The sequence below is a fragment of the Symphodus melops genome, assembly GCF_947650265.1.
Source record: "Symphodus melops genome assembly, chromosome: 19".
NCBI classification, from domain to species: domain Eukaryota; kingdom Metazoa; phylum Chordata; class Actinopteri; order Labriformes; family Labridae; genus Symphodus; species Symphodus melops.
In genome coordinates this window covers 12,310,585-12,330,931 of record NC_136709.1, presented here as the reverse complement: position 1 = coordinate 12,330,931, position 20,347 = coordinate 12,310,585, and the positions used below count along the sequence as shown (strand labels likewise).

The window sequence follows — 20,347 nt, the reverse complement described above, 5'->3', positions numbered from 1 at the left end:
AGACCCCCCCCCCCCCCCCCTCACATAGTAGGAACAGAGTGTGGTCTGTGTGTGTGTGGTGACAATTTTAACTTGACTCCTGGGTCACACTGAGACTATGTTTGAATGAAAAGTGATTGACAAGCCTTATCTGTTGCAAACAACTATTTTTAATGGCCCACTGCTCAGGCGCTGAAACTTTGCAGCCACTGATTGAAACAGGAATTAACATCTTCAGCGATTGTTGCAAATGACAAAGTAAGGATTGAGGATTTTTCTGCAGTCCAAAAAACTTCAACCTCATTGAAAATTCAAATAAAATTTTCCCTCTAAACAAAATAAAATTGAAATTTCAGGAAAGTGCTCACAGTAAAAAAACATTGAAACCAGTTACACTTAACAAAAAAGGCATAAAAGACTAGAGCTGTGCTTAGCTGTTGAGGAGAGTGACAGGATGCAGCTGGAAGAGAACACCTCTGGTTTTTGAATCTCCAGGTTCGACATTATCCATCTTCAGAGCAGGGTCCACCTGCAGGTTCAACACAAGTACATTTTCATTTCATTTAAGCCTCGAAAAATCATTGAGATTACCCTCCTTTACGATGACGTCGAGATACAGATTAAGACAAACCTAAGAGCACCAAAAAAAACAACAACAAAGACAGGTCAGTATGAATCTCAAGAGAAGCAATTACACACTGTAGTAAAGTGGTTTGAGATCATTGTCTTCATCTGCTTCAGAGAAACAAAAGTTTCAATCTTGAGAGAGTGTTCCACATTTCTGGAGCGAAAAAGCTAAAAAATAAAAAAAAAGCTGATTTTACAGACAGTCAGTAGATCGAGTGTGGTAGGATTGTCCAGTTCAGCGGAGACGTTACATAAGATAATGTACGTCCAATAATGGATTTATAGAGAAAGACATGCATGTGATTATCACGGCTCTGTAAAAGAAAAGACCAGCCAAGTTTGCTCGAGAGAATAAACTGATGAGTGTTATAGTGGTCGTCGGTTATGACTCTAAGAGCAGAGTGATGAAGTGAATTAGTTTGCCAGTGAGATTCGTGCAGCCAAACTCCAAGATATGTATATACTTTGACCCTTTCAACACTTTTGCCATTGAGTATAGATAGTTGTAGACTGTTAAAAACAAGATCTCTGGCTTCGGAGAAGATCGTGTATTTTGTTTTACTGACATTTATGATCAGTTTTAAGTCGATAAATGCCGTCTGCAAATTGTTAAAAGCACTTTTATCAGCAAGCTGTACAGACTCAGCAGAACAATGCAGTACGATATCATCCACGTAATGATGAATGTTACCGTCCGTGATAGACGAAAAAACATTGTTAATATAGATCATAAATAATATAGGACCCAGAACTGACCCTTATGGAACACACTCTTGTTAATGACAGAATTGCAGACTGAATAGTTCCAGCCTTTACACACTGTAATCTATCAGACAGGTAGCTCTGGAACCATTTACAAGTGTTGGCATCTAACCCAATGTTACACAATATTTGAATAAGAAGACCATCATTGACAGTATCAAACATTTTGACAAGTCAACAAAAACAGCAGCACAATGCATTTCTGTACTTGTGAAAATATTGTTTACAACTAAGGTGACAGAAGAGGCAGTACTATGCATTGATCTGAAGCCTGACTGATGAGGACTTAAGACAGAAGAATTTAACATTGATCATTTCCAGTGACTCAGTCATTATCAGGATCATTTTTGTCCTTGCTTTTGTATAAAAGGGTCAATTGAACAGATTTCCAGATAGTGGGAAGGAAACCAGAGCGAATGGAAAGGTTGACCGTATGTATGATTTGTTTGTCGTTTTGAAAACACGTCGAGGTAAACCTCGCTCATAAACAGCATTAGTCAGGGATAAATTCAATGGTAATTCAAATATAAAAGGCAGAGGAGCCCTATCGGGTGCATACCTGGTTCCATTTCTCCAGCTTCTCATAGTACTTCTGTGTGACAGCTTCTCTCGTTGGGGACTTGATGAAAAGACTGCATGACATATTAAAAAGATTATTAAATAATCGAGTTAACATTGTATAAACTTATCAGTGATGGACCTGTGCATGTCACCTGATGAGTCGGTCTCTGCAGTCCTCCTGTAGGACGGCTATCCTGTCAGGCCCCAGATGTCGATTGCCAGAAGCCCCCCCGCACACTAGCCGGTTCACAGCTACTCGCAAAGCATTGATCTGACAAAGAAAAATCCAGAACTAATCAGCAGTTAACAATCAGAGTGCTCGATTATGTAGGACTGGAATTACAGAAATGCAGATGTAGATTATTTGCATGCAAGAGCCAATATCGCATGAAGCATGATCTGAATTATTGTTCAGTGTTATGTTTTTATTTTTTCCCCAGTTTAAACAGACTTTAGATTCAGACAAAAAAATGGAGCAGTTGGTAAAAGATTAAAATAGTTAGATTCTAAAGAAGGATTTCTATTAAAACGCTTTGAGTAGTCTAAAGACTAGAAAAGTGCGATAAAAGTTGAAGTATTTTTGCCATCTAGCATTTCTACTAAAACCATCATTTCTGACCAATTCTACCAGCCCGGTAACAGCTGTTACCTCTGTGATGTCTTCGACATCAAACTTGACGTCAAAGGCAAGTTCGATGTCATGCTCTGGCAGGATGCTTTCCTGTGTTTGACTGTTCCAGCCTAAGCCACAGAGAGCGCCAGTGTAGCATGTCCTCTCTTCATTAGTGCTGTAAAAATGTGGAGAAAAGTTTAAAATTGACATTTTTCATTTGACTTCCTTTAAGGTGTGCAGTTATAAGTCTGTGGGTTTTACTGACCGCAACTCCATAATGGGAGTGAAGAGCATGGTGACAAGTGCAGGAAGTCCGGGGATGTCTGGCATGATAGATGTGTCTCTCAGCAGAATCCGGGTCCCTGCAACAGAGGGGGGGGGGGGGGGGGGGGAGAAGAGGCATTTTACTCAGGACTGACCTGGCTGAGGTGTTTCAGTGTAGCTTGCATTCATAATAAAGACCAGATTGCAGTTAAAAATGTTTATTTGTTAGTCCCCTAGAGCAACAATATGAATAAAAAGTCCCTAACAGTAAAGAAAATGAAATGGCAACGACCAACTATCAGTGAAACACACCTGACCTAGACAAAGACATCTGCAATTTTTACTTGAGCTGCAGTTGTACAGAGACACCCACAGTCAATTAAAAAAAACAAAAAAAAAAACAAATTTTCTATGTAACATATTTAGTCTTTTACACAGATTAACAGGAACATTTCCAAACAGAACAACGAGCTAGAACACTAAAAGGAACAAGTGTAAAGACAGTGTTGGTTACTTGTTCTTGTGTTGGTATCCTCAAGCAGTCACATTCATGTAGTCAATAATTAATTGTTAATATTTAGGTATTAACTAGTGCAGTTTAAAGCGGTAGACGCAGGCCTTTGAGTGTACATCAGAGAGACGATGTGTTATGAACGACCTGTAGAGTTGACTGACACGGTCCCAGCCACCAGCATCCTCTGATGTTTGTAATGAGGGTTTTCATTCAGGGCCAAGGAGTTGATGCTGCTCTTCTCGATACACACCGTCCTGCAAGAGGACACACTCTTGATCAAAGGAGGATGGGGCATTGGCACCTTGAAAGTTTCATTTGCAAATGAACATTTTCATGCTTACTTGTAGTAGGTCTTGTGGCTCAGGCTGTGGAAGTTCATCTTGTTTGGACTGGTGGGTCCATTCAGGTTAACCTGCCACGTTACAAGGAAGAATGGGGTCAGACACCACACGACGTAATCATGCAGTCACAGGGAGTCACTCAGTTGCTCATCAGGCAGAATGGGTGTGTCTTTAAATGGACAAAAAGCACACCAAGCGAGCTACTAGATGGCTCCATCTTCTGGACAAGCTGAGAGCAACAAACTGCAAACGAGATGAAAATATCTACCTAATATATTTTTAAAAAAATCATCAGCAACACATGTACTCCTCTGTCTGTGTTCTTTATCTGTTTCAGTTTGTAGGCTTTCTGTTCAAGCTCATAGTGGCAGATTATTTACACTTCTAGCTCTGTTAATTGAAATCCTGAGAGCAAAGTTTCAAATATCCAAAGATAATCTTGTATCTGTCAGGCATGTCTCGATGAAATGACTGGAAAGCTTATCTGCCTGTTTGTTCACTTTATTCTTTTATTTGTAAGTAATCCTAATATTTCTCCGATTTCACTGAGCTGCAGTGTATCTTGCCTTTGCCCTGGAACAAGGCATCTTGGAAAAGCGGTCGAGCAGACTGTCAATGAGTTCCTTCTCCTCTCTCTTACGATCTTTCCAGGAGCTGCTTGTAGAGTTGGGGACGTATGTACCTGCTTCCATGTCTCTGTAAAGGCACATCAGTGCCTCATGGTTCGTCTGCAAAAGCACAGACAAGACAACTACACTTACAAGTGCACATCGCATTTGTATGGATCTTCCTGAATCGGGCAAAGAAATGATTTTGTTTTATTATCAATCATTAATGCTTTGCTTAAATTTAGTCCAAAGTAATCCTGGCCACTTTAAACTAACTACACCATCTGCTGGTAGATATCTGCATTGCAAGTACATAAAGGAATATTGGCAGCTGAATAATGTGAGCTAAACAATAAACAATACAGGAGATTTCAGATCATACAAGTCCACCAAACAAATTATTTGGAATTATTGTTCTTATGGTCTTGTTCTAGGACTTTCCACATATATTCTGTTGCTGTTTATTATGAAAAGAGGCTGTCTTTGAGGAAGGGAAGTAAAACATCTCTCCAGCGTACATATGCCCAGTTTTGATACTGGAAGGACACATTAAAGTGAGGAATCGTATCAAGTATAAAATGTTATACCTGAATTATTTCTCTATTCACACTGCCTAAAAAGTCTAATATGTGGCGTCTGCAGTGTCACCTTGGAATCAAAGCTTTCTTCGACCTTCTCAGCATGTCCTTCTTCCACTAAGATGTCCAACACGCTGGTGTTTGTCATTTCTGTGTTGATCAGCAGCTGCACACGCATGACACCGTGGAGGATGGAGTAGAGCGACACGATGAGTGAGCGGCCCTTCACCAGTGTGATGAAGCGGTTGCGGGCCCGGCTGCTCCACTGGTTCCCCAGGATGATGGACTGGGCTGAAGGACGCATTTCAATGATTTGGAACTCCTGAGCCTGAGACCACAGACATAGTGTAGAATTGTGTATATTTACAGTTCGAAAAATAAAGCAGATAAATCATTTCTCTGAAAATTCAAATCGCAGTGTTCGCTACCTGAAATGGATGAGACAGGAGTTCAGGAGGGATTTCCCTGAGGTTGCTGATGGCAACAACTGCTGTGTTGCCAAACTCCAAGAAGAACACCTGAACACGGGTACATAAAGTTGTATGAGCAAATCTCCAAACGCAATCCTTAAGAATGACTTCATTAAGTTTTTCTGCGGACAGTATTCCAATACCTGAACAGAACTACCCATCTTCTATGTCAATGTGTTTTAACACCACCAATTTAGTCTTTGACATAGTTTTAAAAACAATCTGCTTATCTATCTTAAAGAAAAAGCACACACACGACTCAGCTGCTGCCGGTTGTCATTTTCTCTCTTATTTGTGCCCACAAATATGGATTCCCTCTTTTCTTCCTCCATCACACTACTGTGTTTGAAACAGTTTATTATTTTTTCAAGAGAGATTTGTTAGTTTTGCGCTGGTCAGATCACGATACCCAGTAACAGATTTTGCTCAGGAAATAGCTGAATAATTTATACAAGCATTTGCCATTGCATGTGTTGAACATATTTGTAGATAGATTGTTTATGTCACTTCTTAGTCCGAAATGCCACCACGAGGGGGCGCTGATGGCCTCGCGGTTAGGTGGCAACTCATGGTTACAGTTCTCTAAACTGGTAAAGTCTGACCTTCTCCTTTCCTGTGTGTCGTTCTTTACACTCTACCCACACCTAAAACAAAGGCAGAAGCTTGAGAATACATCTTGAGGAGGACAACATACCATCATCTGCATTATCCTACAAAATAACCCCTCTAACATGATTGGTTGGGAATGGTTATTCATAGATTATTTTTGTTTGTAGAAGGGTGGGTGCACTGGTGAAAGAGAGAGAGCAATATATATAACACTGAAACTCGTAACTAAGCTTAAACTCCACTAAATGTGCTCTTTTACACACATGACAGTAAAAAGAATTGATTGGATGGACCCTTTCTTGAACAGAAACCTGCACTGTGTGAGCATTTTTACCTCAACTGAATTGCCACGAATGTGCAGGATTTTGGCACGGTAGTACAAGCCCTGCTCATTGACCTCCGAGTAAGGAGCCAGACACAGCAGGTTGGGGTAGAGGGACACTGTCACAGGTTGCAACGTTAGCCTGTTTATCTCTGCAGTCAGTTTGCGCTGCTTTTCCAAGCTGGCTTCATCTGCCTGGAAGCCCCAGAAATGTCCAACCTCCAACACCTACAGCAGAGTTTGGAGATGGTACATCTTATCACCGAATCAAGTTATTCAGCTGTGAGACTGAGTTAGTTGAAAAGGATTCAACCTCTGTGATGTTGACAACGAACAAGCGGTGGGGGGGCAACTTGTCTGGGTCAATGCTGCTGCTCAGCACTCCCACCGGGTACACAGTCTGGCTCTGGAGGTCAACAGTCACCCTGCACAGCAGCCACACACAAAGGACAGGACTTAACATTAAGCACACATGCACTTTCCTTCAACGGTTTTTATGCTGCTTCGATTTTACATGCTGTTGAGTTGCATTATTATTACTAAAGAGCTGAAATATCACTGTTACCCTTATGTATGGAGGATATATAAAAGATGTGGCATAACATGTAATAAGGTCATGAGCTGTATAAATAAATGAAATAAAGAAAGTAATCCGTGAAAATAGAAAATAGTCTAACTGTGGGATAGATAATAATGTGCCAAGTCACCCATGTGCCTGTCTCCCAGATGGAGCAGGAAGAAGCCGGTGTGGTCTCTGACTAAAAAGAAAGACTCATACAGAGTGCTGGGATGTCAGAATTAATTAAGGCTCAGTTGAGGGGCCTTGCCCAATGCAGCCAGTGAAGCAGGAGATTCTACTTTTCAAAAGGAGAGTCAGGAATGTTTTATTTCAGCCTCTTAAAAAAAAGCCAAAGAAGAATGTTTGTGCTCTGAAGTTTTTTTTCCCCGTCACAGTGTAAGTGTTTAAATACTGTCGTGGTGACCGATTTCTTTTAGACAGGGGAGCGTAAAAAGAAGCGTACCGTGAATATTTCATGTGAGTTATGTTTTTGATCCCAGCATGCATTTCTATTTGATCAATGGAGTGGACGGAGAGCCCCATGGAAGAATTCTGCTGCCCCATGAGGAGAGCAAGAGTGACCTCAGGCAACACCCCCGAGTCTTGGGATGTCCTGTAGAACTCCACATATGCTCTGAGAAAACACAAAAACAATTCTGAATGTGCATATTTTAACGTATTTACATAGAACAACAAGGGAAGATTTTAAAACAATGTCTGATTTGCCGTAGCAGCTTTTGGTACCTTGAGCACTCATAGAAGATGGTTTTGACCTGTCCACACAGGCGGAACAGAGACTGCAACTGCTTGTAATACAGGAAACTGTACGGCGGGAGGTTCCTCAACTGAAAGCAAGTATAGTGTCATTTCACCACCTTCCACCCTAAAAGTTGTAAAGACTGGAGCCATATCAGCTGCCCCCTGAAGGGTTTTGAAGGTCATTGCACATCAAAAAATGTCAAACTATGAAAAAAACTGTCCTGAGCTCAAACAACACTCATTTTGTGGCTCTCCTCACAGTTGGTCATACCATCACTGTTGTTCTGGGGTTGAAGCCACTCATTTCTCTGGAGGCCAGGTCTTCGTGTATTTCTCCTTGGACAAAATAGTTGGGGTAGTAGGCTCCAGCAATGACCACCTAAAAGGGTTGTAACAAACTGATTATATTTGGTATCTGGTGTTTCTTCAGAGTCATAACAGGGTCTGAAATGTGAACAGAATAGCTCCTATTAGAGCTGGGTGATGATGTATACAGTATATAGAGTAAATCTGTGGATATAACAGAAACAGACTCTAACCTGAAGAATGAACTTCTGTCTGTGTGTATTGGTGTAATCCAAGGGTTGTGTGTTCTCCTGCACATGCATGTTAAACTGGGACACTCGCTTTTTCAGGTCCTCGTACATCTCTGCAACCTGAACAGGGAATTCATTTACGATCAGCTCAATTGAAAAATGTAACATCACTTAGACTGGAATTTGACATGTTTACCAATAAATGAATGACGAAACACTCAACTGTGAACAAAACACTATAAACATTCATCACTGAAAATCTCTGACTGTACAATATATCTAACAATATTGTTTAAAAAGTTCTATGTACTCAAACTTTACAGATTTTTTTTTGCATTTCTCATGTTTTTACCTCCCTGATCCTCTTGATCTGAATGAAGTTCTCCTTTCCCCAGTCCAACTCATCCTGAGGAGAAAGACCTCTTAACACTTCGACAAAAAAATACAGACTACGAGACAAAAAAGCTGTATTTTTAAAATCTGAATTGAATGCAAATGAATGTAAATAACCATCTAGACCTTTATTAAAAACATTGTTTTCAATGTTGTCTTTTTAATGTAGATGTAATAATATTGTCCTTCAATGTACATCTTTAAGAAGATAGAAAATGACTGAAGATTATAAAGAGGAATAACTGTATGTCAGAGATGGCTCTGTACTACAACAGTCGCAGAGTATTATTTTATGTTACGTGTGCTTTTCCACTGAGCTTGTGTTGGGTTGTTGTTATGCTCACCTTGGGGTGTCTCAGCTGTCCTTTCTTTTTGGCAGAGTACCAAGCCTAACCGTAAGAGACAACAAGGAAAGCTTTTAGGCCAATACGTAAATCAGGTCTACAACAAAACTTCTGACTTGTCATCAACCCCATTACCTTGAAGGCATTGACAAAAGATATGGAATCACTTGGTATGCCATGGCTGAAGGCCAACTTGCTCCTGAAACACCAGAAATTATTCATGACATGATAAACAGTGAAACTCGGCTTCACCTGCCCTGCAGTAGTGTGATTTGCACATGAAACCGGTTGACATCTGTACAGGCACTCACAGGAAACAAAAATGTGCTTTTTTGAAAGATGGGTATGTGTACACCTAGATTTAAAGAAAACAATGACAGACAGTTTTTAACAATCACTTAGTTTCTGATCTCTTTGTTGGGCAGTTTCTGATTTTCACAGAGAAGGTATTGTGTTCGGTCTGTATCTCTGATCTAGCCCCAACACTTAGTTCGGAATAAAAATGTAATGGGAGCCAGTGGTCAATATAGAGGTCAGGTTTTTATTTATTTAACATGACATGTTTTAGTCCACAGTGAGTCACTGTGTCACCAAACTGATCTATACTGACAGCCTGTTAGTCAGTGAATGAGTGTAGCTGCTGGATGTGAGTCACCTGTGGCCGGCAAGCTGCTGCATGGATGGAATAGCAAAGAAACTCTTCAGAAAGTGCGAGGCAGCTGAGGAGAGGAGGAGATGTTATTGTGCTTCGTTTACACAGTTCATAAAAAAACACATTACAGCGACCCAAACACCCCGTAGTCATGACAGAACACCAAATTAGATAATTAAATTAAGTATAACAAAAGACTGACCGATGATAAGGCACTCATCCAGACATCCAAACACGTGGCCCAGGACAATCAGCTTCCCCAGATAAATTTCCACGGGCAGGTGGGCCAGCACTTGACCCAAGAACGTCAGCTCGCCATCCTCATTTTGACCACTGCCATCACTTTTCGCAGATAGTGCACCCATCTACAGATAACACATGCAGCGAGTGTACACACCTAATCTACTCCAAAAATGTCAAATAATCAGTTTTCCTTTTCATCTTTTATCTTCTGAACATGAAATAGCTGATCTTCCTGATCCAACATCAACTTGATCAACTGAAGACTTAATTTTTCACTTGGCTATTTTCCTCGTTGTCACAATTTAGTTTTAATCATCTATAGGCTAGACAGAGATGCTTGGACACAAATTCCCCAGATGTTTTTTACACCTCTGCATTATCATTTTCATTGTGCCGTTCATCGGCTCTTTAACTTCTTGCCTGAGAATATCCGGCTGGATTCAATCTTTAATCTGTCTCTAGGTCTTGTTTTACGAAGGTAATTGTTTTATTATTGTAAAGTTAAGACTTTTTAATCAAAGTCCACTGTACATGTTGTCAGTGATAAGAAGGAACTACAACCAACAAATACTTGTTTCACATTTTACCCACACAGATCCATGCTGTTACACCACCCTTCATTTCTCCTGCTCTCCCGAGCGCACGCATCCATGAGTGCTTGTCTCAAGTGAACAATCTCTGCACCTGAATTCATTTACCTCCTTGAGTTGGAGCACTGTCCTCACTATGTCACCAAGATTGGGGGGAGAGAGGGCGGTGGAAAGGAGGGAGCGGGGATCTCCCATGTCGAGCAACTTCACCTTCAACAAAATGGAGCCCAACGGGGCAAGCTGAGAGGAAGGCAAACAGTATGGCATGTGTTGATTGTCAAATTAAAGTTACAGCAGCTTTGGAAAACAAAAAAATTTAACATATCCTGTTTTTTTTTTTCTCTTACCAGCATCTCAGGGATCATGTACTCTGGGATTTCATTCTTCCAAAACTCTTTGGTGACAAGACGGTAACAGTAGCCCTTAGACACGCGACCTGCTCTGCCTGAGATAAAATAATGAGTATGAGAAGACAGAAACATTTACACATCAGAGGTTATGTTTTGTAAATGAAGTATTGTACCTTTACGCTGGTTGCAGTTGGTTTTGGAGGCCCACGTGAGACGCAGAGACTGATAATTGGTGTCTTGTTCACAGACCATGTGACGGGCCAGACAGAAGTCAATAACTATGACGAGGAAAAATACCTTCATTATAAACAAATGTATTAGGACAACACTGAGAGCAAAGCTGAGGAGAAAAAAAACACACACCATATTTGACATCTGGAACAGTCACTGAACTCTCAGCGATGTTGGTGGAAAGGATGACCTGTTAGGATGGAGATTTTTAAAGTGTGACTGCAGGCAGCGAGAACACATGAGTGGCCAAACAAGTTGTTGCTTTCTACCTTCCTGTATCCGGGGACAGGGGACAGAAACACACCGTTCTGCTCCTCTAGAGTCACCGTGGAGTGGAGAGGATAAATCTGTAACCTGAACAACAAATGAAAAAATATTGTAAAGATTCCTCACAAAAAAGGAGAAGGAAGAGATCGTAACCAATCAATATTAGTAGTAAAAAAAAAAAAAAGGTTTGAGTGTGGCAGCAAAAAACCCCAGCAGACCATAGGCAATGAGAAGGTAAACCAACACGCTCACCTTTTGTGGACCAGCTTGGCCAAGGCCTCATGCATGTAGCTTATTTCATGAAAGCCAGGAAGGAAAACAAGCACACTGCCCCGCTCTGATGAAGACATGCCAACTCCTTTCTCTGCTCTGCTGCTCACACATAAAACACACAACATGATTACTCTAAGTACCGACTTCTTCTCGGAGGTATTGACGAATGCCTTACTTGGAATATTTTCCCTCCATCTCATCAAAACTCTGGATCAGACTGATGGCAAGATTGTACATCTCCTCTGAATTGTGAGGGTCATCTGGGTGAGGTGACACAGCCTAATTGAGAGATACAAAAAAAAAAAAAAAATATCACAATAAAAATGTAGTTTCCAATACAGTAGTAGCAGCAGCATTTGTAAATACTTAGTATCTTCATACCCTGTTTGGAAACATTTTTTTTAGGTCATCAAGATAAAACTCCTCAATTGTATACGGTGTTCCCTGCACTTCAAACACGTAGGCGGGATTCATCTTGCCACGAATGGGGGTCCCAAAGTACTCAGCAAACTCTCTGCAGTTAATGGTGGCTGACATGAGGATGATCTACAATAAAGAATGATAATCACAAGAGTGAGAGGTAATCGGTGCAGGAGATGAACAGAGGAGGGTATTTGAATTGATCTTGAGAATACCTTGACGTAGCGAGAGTTGGAATGAAGAAGTTTTCTCAAAACCAGCAGGAGGAAGTCCATTTCCTCGGTGCGCTCATGAACCTGAGCAAGTGTAGAGACGGCAGAAGTCATTAGTTAGACATAAGGACAAATTGTGTCCTCTACAGCAGCTTACAACTTACGAAACGTGATTAAAAAAACATTAAACAAAATTAATAACTTCAACAAAACAAAATAATAAACAGGGAAGCATTATGGCGATTGATTGCTACAATCAACCAAAAAGACGAAACAACCAATTCAATTAAAGATTCCAGTTCTGATCCGTCTTGTCGTTTATTCACCTCATCCACAAATATGTGGGAGAACTCAGTGAGGCACTTGGCTGAAACCAGTTTTTGCAGAAGTACTCCTGTAGTCATGTAGATCAGTCGGGTGTGCTCAGTAGCCATCTTCTCCAATCCAACCTAAAGTACAGATATGAATCTGATTACACACATGCTTTTAATGAACGGACTAGACTATGAATACAAAATTACCTTTTATTCACTAATTATATGACTTTTCAAAACAAAGACAAAAAATATAAATAGGAACACAAAGGACTTTGAACTTGCAGCAAATAGACATTGTGCATCATTTGCTCCCTCTATCCGCCCTGACTCAAGGTCTTATTCACAAAGCTTTGGGCTCTAACAATATTCAGGCTAGAACGCAACAAAAAGTTGCCCTTCTCCATTGCTCTTCTTTTGTACCGTTTTTAACGTGCATCTTTTTCAGGGGTTTATTTAATTCATTAATAAATTGCATCCTTGTGCAAAATGGATCCAGACTGTCTCGACATATCTGGATGAAGTGTGGAGCCACCAACCGCCCCGTTCTGATTTAGCGTCTGTTTTTTTTTTTTTTTAATAATGACCTCACAGTCATATTTACAGACCTAATATACTGATACGCATTTCTTTAAGGTCATGCAGAGTTGTAATTGTTTTCCTAATCACTAGAACATTTTCTTGTGGCATCTCTTATAAGTACTGCAGCACAGTTTCCACATAGTCTCATCAGATGTTTTTTGCTCCACTCTTACCTGTGTGGCTGTGAACACTAGTGTTAATGAATTTGATACTTTTTTTTTGCATTGAGGCTGTTTTGCACAAATAAAGGAGCTGTTTTTCCCCCTAAACGTACTATGCAGTGTAACATCTAAATTAGAGCAGACCAGCACAGGTGCACAGAGACGCTGTTTGCTGTGCAGCATATTGTAGGTTGCATTTAAGCGCCCGTGTGTGTTCAGGCCCTAAGAGGGTAGAATAACTTCCTCTACAGCTGAAGACAAATATTAAAACAAAGCTTCTGTTTTAATATGAGATGTTGCACCTCAAAAGTGAGGACGTACCAGCGGACTCTCCTTAGTAGATTAAAAAAAAAAAACAGTCTGGAAATATACTTGGGCGGCCGTTAAAATACCTGGGGGACCCACCCAAGTCTCGTCCATGTGTGGGAAACCCTGGAGGTATCAAGCAGTAGCTTATTAACTCAGGCTCTCTGTTTTAGGCTGAATGCACACTCACAGAAAAGGGGCCGTTTAGTTCATTAGTTGGCGCTTCTTCAGCACAAAAATAATATGGTCACCAAAAGAACTGTTAGAAGCCACAACAAATACATAACATTTATTGCAGTAGAAAACAACACTGCACTAAAGGGACCGGGATTCTGCAGAAAAGGAATGAAAGAAAATGACTTTGCATTCTGATAAACCATCAGTGGATCCCATTTATTTCTTATGTAACTTCTGCACACAGTTTAGCTCCTAAACCTTAACAATGATACGCATGATTAGTCAGAATAAGCTGTTGTGCAAACATTATCACATGGTGACTATACAAAACATAGTGCTGATGAAGAAGTCATCAGAGCAGAGGTGTACAAAGAAGAGAGAAAGACAAAGAGGCGGCTTTGTACAGCGAGAGAGGAGAGGTGTAGGTGTGTGCATGTGAGTGGGTAAGAGACCTGAGAAAAGCAGAGAGTAAACTACATCATATTTAGAACTGTACTTAATCTACAATAAGTACAACTGTAAGAATAAATCAATCATTAAAAATGGGTCATGAACTTTTTGATCGACACTTTCATCCCTACCCTACCACAGTTACACTGTGATTGTGTGGTTAACACTGTTTATCTTTGCTCTCACATTAAGTGACATCCCACTGAACTCCACTGCTGCACCAAGCGGAGGAGACAACAGATATTATTAGTGATGTTGTTTTAGAGCTACACAAGCTTGACATCCTTCTTTTTGAAGTGTTGAGAGACATGGAAGGGGGGTTTTGTATGCAGTCTTAACTATTACATTTCAATGCTCGTTACAATTTATTAAAATGTTCAGCATTTTTTCTATTTATGACTAAGACAGGAGCTAAGTTGTATGTGCCGTCTTTAGAATCTTAATTCAACAGTTTAATTACATTTAGTTGCCACTAAATGGTGCACTAACCTGATATCCCACCAGACTACCCAGGGTACATTTTCGCTGCGTGGCAACCCATCGTGCAATGCTAGTCGCCCCGATTTTACGCGGCTGGGTGACCACGATGTTGCATAAGGCGTTCTTCTCACTGTAATGGTCCAGAATGTACTGTGGCAGCTGGGTGGTCTTTCCGCTGCCTGTGGCTCCTCGAACGATCACTACAGAGTTGTTCTCTACAAGAGAAACCAGCTGGGGGCAAGAACACCGACACACACGAACACACAAAGCAGAAACGAGCTCAAATGCATGTTCCTGTTTAAGCTTTGTGCCATAACAAATAAATACAAAGTTAACTTTTGAAATGATCAAACTTAACATGATAAGCTGATATGAAACCCCAAGTCAACTCTTTATACTCTGCATCAAGAAGGAGATTTTAGACCAGTGAAAGTTAGCTTTTGTTCTGCAACATTAGATAACTCTTAAGTGCAAAAGTGTCCTCGGGTCATAATGGCAATTTCAGTAATAACTAACACAGCTCAAAGGAAAAGTACTACAGGAGAACAAGAGTGCTTTTTGAAAACATCAGGATGTGTGGTTAGATGTAGGTGTTGTGCTTTTTACCTCCTGTCTGTTTTTGGTTATAGGCAGGCTGGGGTACTTGTAGCTCGCCAGAGGAGGAGGAGGAGTGCCTGAGGAAAAAAGAAATCACATGCAAGAAACAGTCGCAGATAACTAAAGGGACATCCCTGTCAAATACATCCATGCGTAAGAAGAAAACCAACAGTTTAATGCTTACTCTTTGAAGTGTCTCCCTTTTGGATCGGCTTTCCATCAGACTTCCCATCTTTCAGACTGCCTTCGTGAGGAACCTCAGAAGGGCTGGAACAAAGTCAGAGCATCATTAGAAACACGGTAGTAGTGTTGAATGGTCGTGAGTCCAGCCCTCATTTTGCCCTGAGACGAGAAAAATATGTTTTTCTTTGCTTGAAAGTTTTCTTCATGCGATGCAAAAAGCGTCATATTGCTCAGGACAAAATGAGGGTTGGATTCATGACCATTCAACACTACTACCATGTTTCTAATGATACACAACTTCATGCAAATGGGTGAAGTATCCCTTTAACTTTTAGAGAGCAGTAACTGTCGTTCTGTTTGGTCTCCTACTCTATTAATAACATGAGCCACTATGAGTATAATGAAACTTAACAGCAGTCATCTCCTTAGCTTCGTCTGTTCAGGCTAAAGATGTCTACTGAAACATTTCATATTATTTGACATTGCAGACACTTGAGAATACATAAACTCTCTGATTGTCAGACGACACATTTTTAGCTCAGAGAGATCATTAAACACATCATTGCAACATAAAATCACAGTTGGTGTGATCATCACTACATAACTTTTCCTCCTCTGGTCAGATCCACCGAGCAGAACGGACAGTAGCCTGGAGACCGTTCTCTGTGTCTCTGCTTCTCACTCTCCTGTTTTAAGGGAAGAATTTCTTCCCAGCAGCAAGCACAATCATGACAGGACGAAGCGAAGCTCATGTACAACACACCCACGGCTCGTGCACACACATGCACTCTCGTCCTCTTCCTTTCTCTCCACTGCACACATTTCCTGCAAGCTACAAAGCAGCTGACCTTACACTAAAGCGGCATACTGCACAGGAGAGAGAGTGGGGTGACGGCAGAGGAGAGGTGACAGCTCTTAGTTAGCAGTGTGACTAACTCTCCTGGAAAAAAGCCTACTTGACAGGAGCAGTGGGAGGGACAAAAAGGACAAGACAATAACTACAACACAAAGATACATTGCTTACAATAAGCAGGACACTGGAGCACTGCTGCCGACACGGAAGTAATGGACTTCATCTGACACCAAATGAAGAAATGAAGTTCACACGGACTGAGCCATGGAGACAACTCGATGAAGGACGTATTCAATGAAAAACCTGATTTATGAAAAAGGTCACATAGGTGTCAGTGGAGCAGTTTTCACCTGTAAGTACAGATCCTTCCTTTCACTTTTTAATCAAGATGTTTTGATATTTTTCTAAATATTTGAGATAAAAATGTAATGTTTCTGAACATTTGAAGCCAAACATACAGTTTTTGTCCAGTGTGGCTGACCTCTGATCCTGCAGGCAGTGTAATCTATCTAATCCCAGGTGTTGAATCGACCCGTTTCGGAGCGGCGGCATCTTATTACACTGAGTGTGACTTGAACTTAAGGCAAATCACAGCATGCATCAAGCAGGGACCAGAGGTCAGCCAACAGGGTGATCAGCATTTACTGTCAACTATAAAGAGAAAATATTTTAAAGAATATTAAAAAGGACTTGAATTTTACGCACAAGTAAATAATAAAAAAATAATAAAAATAAATATTTCCATGTTTGGAAATTCACGTTTACATTTTTTGTGACGCATTCTCACTGAGGTCTTTGAAGCAGAAAATTTGACCTCGTTTCTACACAAGCGTATCTTCTTCCTATTCACCATCAGCAGGAAGTAAACAGATTTTTACTTGATTTATTTATTTTATTACGTTTGCTAAAAATTAAACTTAGAAAGAGAGTAGCTCTTGATTTAATGCCACAGGTGTTCCAGAATATTCTTATGAGTTATAAGAGTGCAGACAGCTTCTTGTTTTCTTGACAGTTTTTCAGGCCTGTCCGCTCTGACTGCCATGCCCCTGTTCAGCTGGATGAAATGGTCCAACGAAACAAAAGCCCAGGTGGAGGATGAAGCAGCACCTCTGAAGACATCTGAGGTTGTCCCCAGTCGCATGTTGATCCGAGAGCTCCTGTGGCACGTGGAGGAACGTGAGAGGCTGGCGAGGGAGCTAGAGCGGGAGAACAGACTGGCCCACAGCGCCCTGGGTCTCCGCTGGTTCCAGAAGTACCCCAGGTTACGGACCCTCATCCCCACAGCAGAGCTCCACCATCTGGAGTTCCTGTGTGCCCAAATCCCTCCTGTCCATGCAGCCACCGTGCTCTCCAGGTATTTGTTAGCAGCCGTGCCGTGCTCCATCCACACATTAGTAAGCTGTCAACAATAGCTAGCTGCTTCAACAAAACAAAGCCTGACAGCAGGCAAACCAGAGAAGACCCATGAAGAAAGGAGGCAGGGCTGGCTGCCAAGAGAGCCATGATGTGTTACTGTCACAAAGGCAGGCGGTGTAAGGTGTGAAGGTGAAAGGTGCTGTGTAGGTCTGAGTCAAACCAGGGTTTTCATCAACTGTCACCATATTGATACAAAAAGAAGGTTATTCTACACGGTTAAGAAAAGTGATCTACTTACTTTACCATTAAAGTCAGGGCTGGGTCACTACTGTGTGGTTACACAATCAAATAAGCAAAGAATTACATATTCAGTAAGATATGTGTTAATGATAACACATAAGAACAAACTGCTTATTGAAATTGTGAGATGCTGACACAGTTTTTAAGCAAATCCTTGCTACTCCACTTCAAGTGTTTAACTCAAATCTATTGGTTTCATCTTTTCACAGGTTTCGTGAGGTGCTTGCCACAAATAACATTAGGCCATGGGAGCTGGCATCTGTCTTCAAGCAGGTGCTTAGAGACTTTTTGAGCCAAAAGCAGTATGTTGAACAGGACAACCTCCAAGTGCAGCCAGCACAGCTCCGACCAATGGAGGCCTGGACCAGCCAATACAAAATGAAACAAGGCTTTATCACACCCACTGTTCCACATTGTGGTGACAACCGAAGGGAAGAGATTCCAACGATATCGGGTTATGTGGACTGGGCCATGCAGCACTCCAGTTCGTACTCAGGGTTCAACAGGGACTGGGACCTTCCGTATTTCTGCCCTGTTCCTCTCAGACCCACGGGAGCGTACAGCACGACACTATGAGTGGATATACTGCTAAAAACGTCTGTGGCATTGTTCTTAACCAGAGGAATAACTGAATCCACAGCATGATGACATTCATTATTTGTATTAATTGTGGGGAAATCAGTCTGTGACTAAGTTCACAACTCAAGGCAATGTGAACTATTTGTTGAACTGTAAAATATTGTTTTTCGCCTACTGTTTTTAATCCCTACTCTTAATGGACCAACTTTTTATTTGTAGTCCTGCTAACAAGCCTTTAAATGACATTTGGGTATTTATTTCAAAAGTAAATTGTAAGGTAGGTAGTGGGATCGGGCCATAAGTGGACGGACACCTACAGGCGCACTAAATGGATATAATATTGAGTGACTGATACTTGAACATTCATTTTGAGTCCCAAAATTAAAAAGTTACATGTTGGCTTGTGAGTCTAAAAAGTGAAATGTCTACTTGTTACCGTTTGTCAAATTGTTTCTTTTCAAAATATCAATGAGTTGTCCAAACATTGAGAAGATAGGTATGCTTTGAAATAAAAGGTGAAAAAATATGACTGATAACATTTTCCTTGTTTTATTTCTTTACTTGTTTATCATCCTGTGACATTGGGTTTGAACACAGAAACTTTGGGAAATGTTTAAGGTATTTAAATGGTTGGACTTCTTTTTGCAGGCTGTGTAAGAAGGCCTATGCAGAAAACCACAAAGTTAATTTGTGAAAAATTGCATTTTATACTGATGACTCTGCAAACTTCATAAAGTAAATGGCTTTGCTCAGGTATAGGCATCACATCAAAATGTTTTCCAGAAAATAGTTGACATTAAAAACAAATGCCACTAATTTTGCAATTTTTGCTTCCTGCCACAATTTAATAGCAAAAAAAAAAATCTTAAAGACATTGCAACATGCATTGCAATATTTTTGAAAAGCTGCCACGAAATCTGCCATTTTAGGCTGCAACAATCCCCCCACAAAGTCTGAGGAGGGAGGGAGGGACTGAATGAACTCCTCCATCACATGCACAGATGATCTGTTGAACCCTGGACCAAACTTTGAGCCCAGAGAACAAGACTACCAAATGCACAATTTGGAGCCAATGGACTACATAAAGAGAAGTTTGGATGATATTATTGGGTAATGACATTTATTTAAGTTGATATGAATCAGTTTACATTTTTTTTTTCATCCTTGCATTATTTTACATGGATATTTGCCAGGGACAAAACTAAATGTTTATACTGATGCTTGTATATGATACCGTTCATTATATTAGCTTACCAGTTAATACCTATCAAATCCCATAAATTCCAATGGAAAGTTAGCGATTTGAAACTTTCCACCACTAATCCCAATTCACATTTTCATTTACAAAACAAATTTTGTCAAGCTCGAACAGCTCTCCTTTATTAATGGGAGACATAACTGATATTGTGAAGCTTTTTGGAGCCACATAAGGTTACTTCACAAGGTTTAAGCATACAAGGATAGACTAAAAGACACGTGTTGCCCTGTACAGGTAGATGCTAGCTAAAGATACCCGACATTAAGCTAGCAAACGTTAACTTTGAACAGTTAACTCACCTGGTTTCTTTCGATGGTGCTTCCAGAAACTTCTTATCGACAACTTCTTCAGGGAGTTTAATATTGGCGAACTTCGTCCCTGAGGTAAACCAATCCGAAATTTGCTCTGCTGTGAAGACTTTCTTCATATTTTCGTATTTTCGTCGCACACTCCGAAGTGAGAGGCACGTAACGTGAAGTGCCTCCTGAGCGCGTAGCCGTGGATCAGATGTAACATCGCCCCCTGGTGGTCAGTCTTACAATCACATAAAGTGACGGTCAAACTACAATATTAATATTAACTGAGGCGATACCCTTCTTTAAAATTAATCAAATAAAGCCCATTATTCAAAAACACACTCAATTATAAAAGTTACATAACCATTATGTATATTA

The 20,347-nt window shown here is 40.7% G+C and overlaps 2 protein-coding genes across 3 annotated transcripts; one reads left to right on the top strand and one right to left on the bottom strand.

Annotated features, from left to right (window-relative positions):
• Positions 1-126: 126 nt before the first annotated feature.
• tdrd9 (tudor domain containing 9) lies at positions 127-20,196 on the bottom strand. Its single transcript, XM_079370386.1, has 35 exons — positions 19,973-20,196; positions 15,329-15,411; positions 15,154-15,221; positions 14,557-14,778; positions 12,404-12,526; positions 12,081-12,161; positions 11,827-11,991; positions 11,621-11,724; positions 11,425-11,544; positions 11,175-11,259; positions 11,038-11,095; positions 10,848-10,952; positions 10,672-10,769; positions 10,433-10,564; positions 9,694-9,856; positions 9,495-9,558; positions 8,975-9,038; positions 8,840-8,884; positions 8,455-8,508; positions 8,106-8,222; positions 7,838-7,945; positions 7,552-7,652; positions 7,271-7,441; positions 6,562-6,673; positions 6,261-6,476; positions 5,276-5,365; positions 4,918-5,175; positions 4,228-4,389; positions 3,662-3,732; positions 3,465-3,574; positions 2,808-2,904; positions 2,579-2,717; positions 2,082-2,200; positions 1,928-2,000; positions 127-508 (listed from the first exon to the last, which is right to left on the bottom strand). The coding sequence occupies exons 1-35, from the start codon at positions 20,098-20,100 to the stop codon at positions 410-412; spliced, it is 4,005 nt and encodes a 1,334-aa protein (XP_079226512.1). The 5' UTR covers positions 20,101-20,196; the 3' UTR covers positions 127-409.
• Positions 15,660-18,949, top strand: rd3l (RD3 like). Of its 2 annotated transcripts, none has more exons than XM_079370391.1 (3): positions 15,660-16,532; positions 17,235-17,534; positions 18,046-18,949. In XM_079370391.1, exons 2-3 carry the CDS (start codon positions 17,239-17,241, stop codon positions 18,410-18,412), a joined length of 663 nt encoding a protein of 220 aa, XP_079226517.1. In that variant the 5' UTR covers positions 15,660-16,532; positions 17,235-17,238; the 3' UTR covers positions 18,413-18,949. The 2 variants fall into 2 exon arrangements, with proteins under 2 accessions (XP_079226517.1, XP_079226516.1); XM_079370390.1 differs by having other exon boundaries at positions 17,193-17,534.
• Positions 20,197-20,347: the final 151 nt, after the last annotated feature.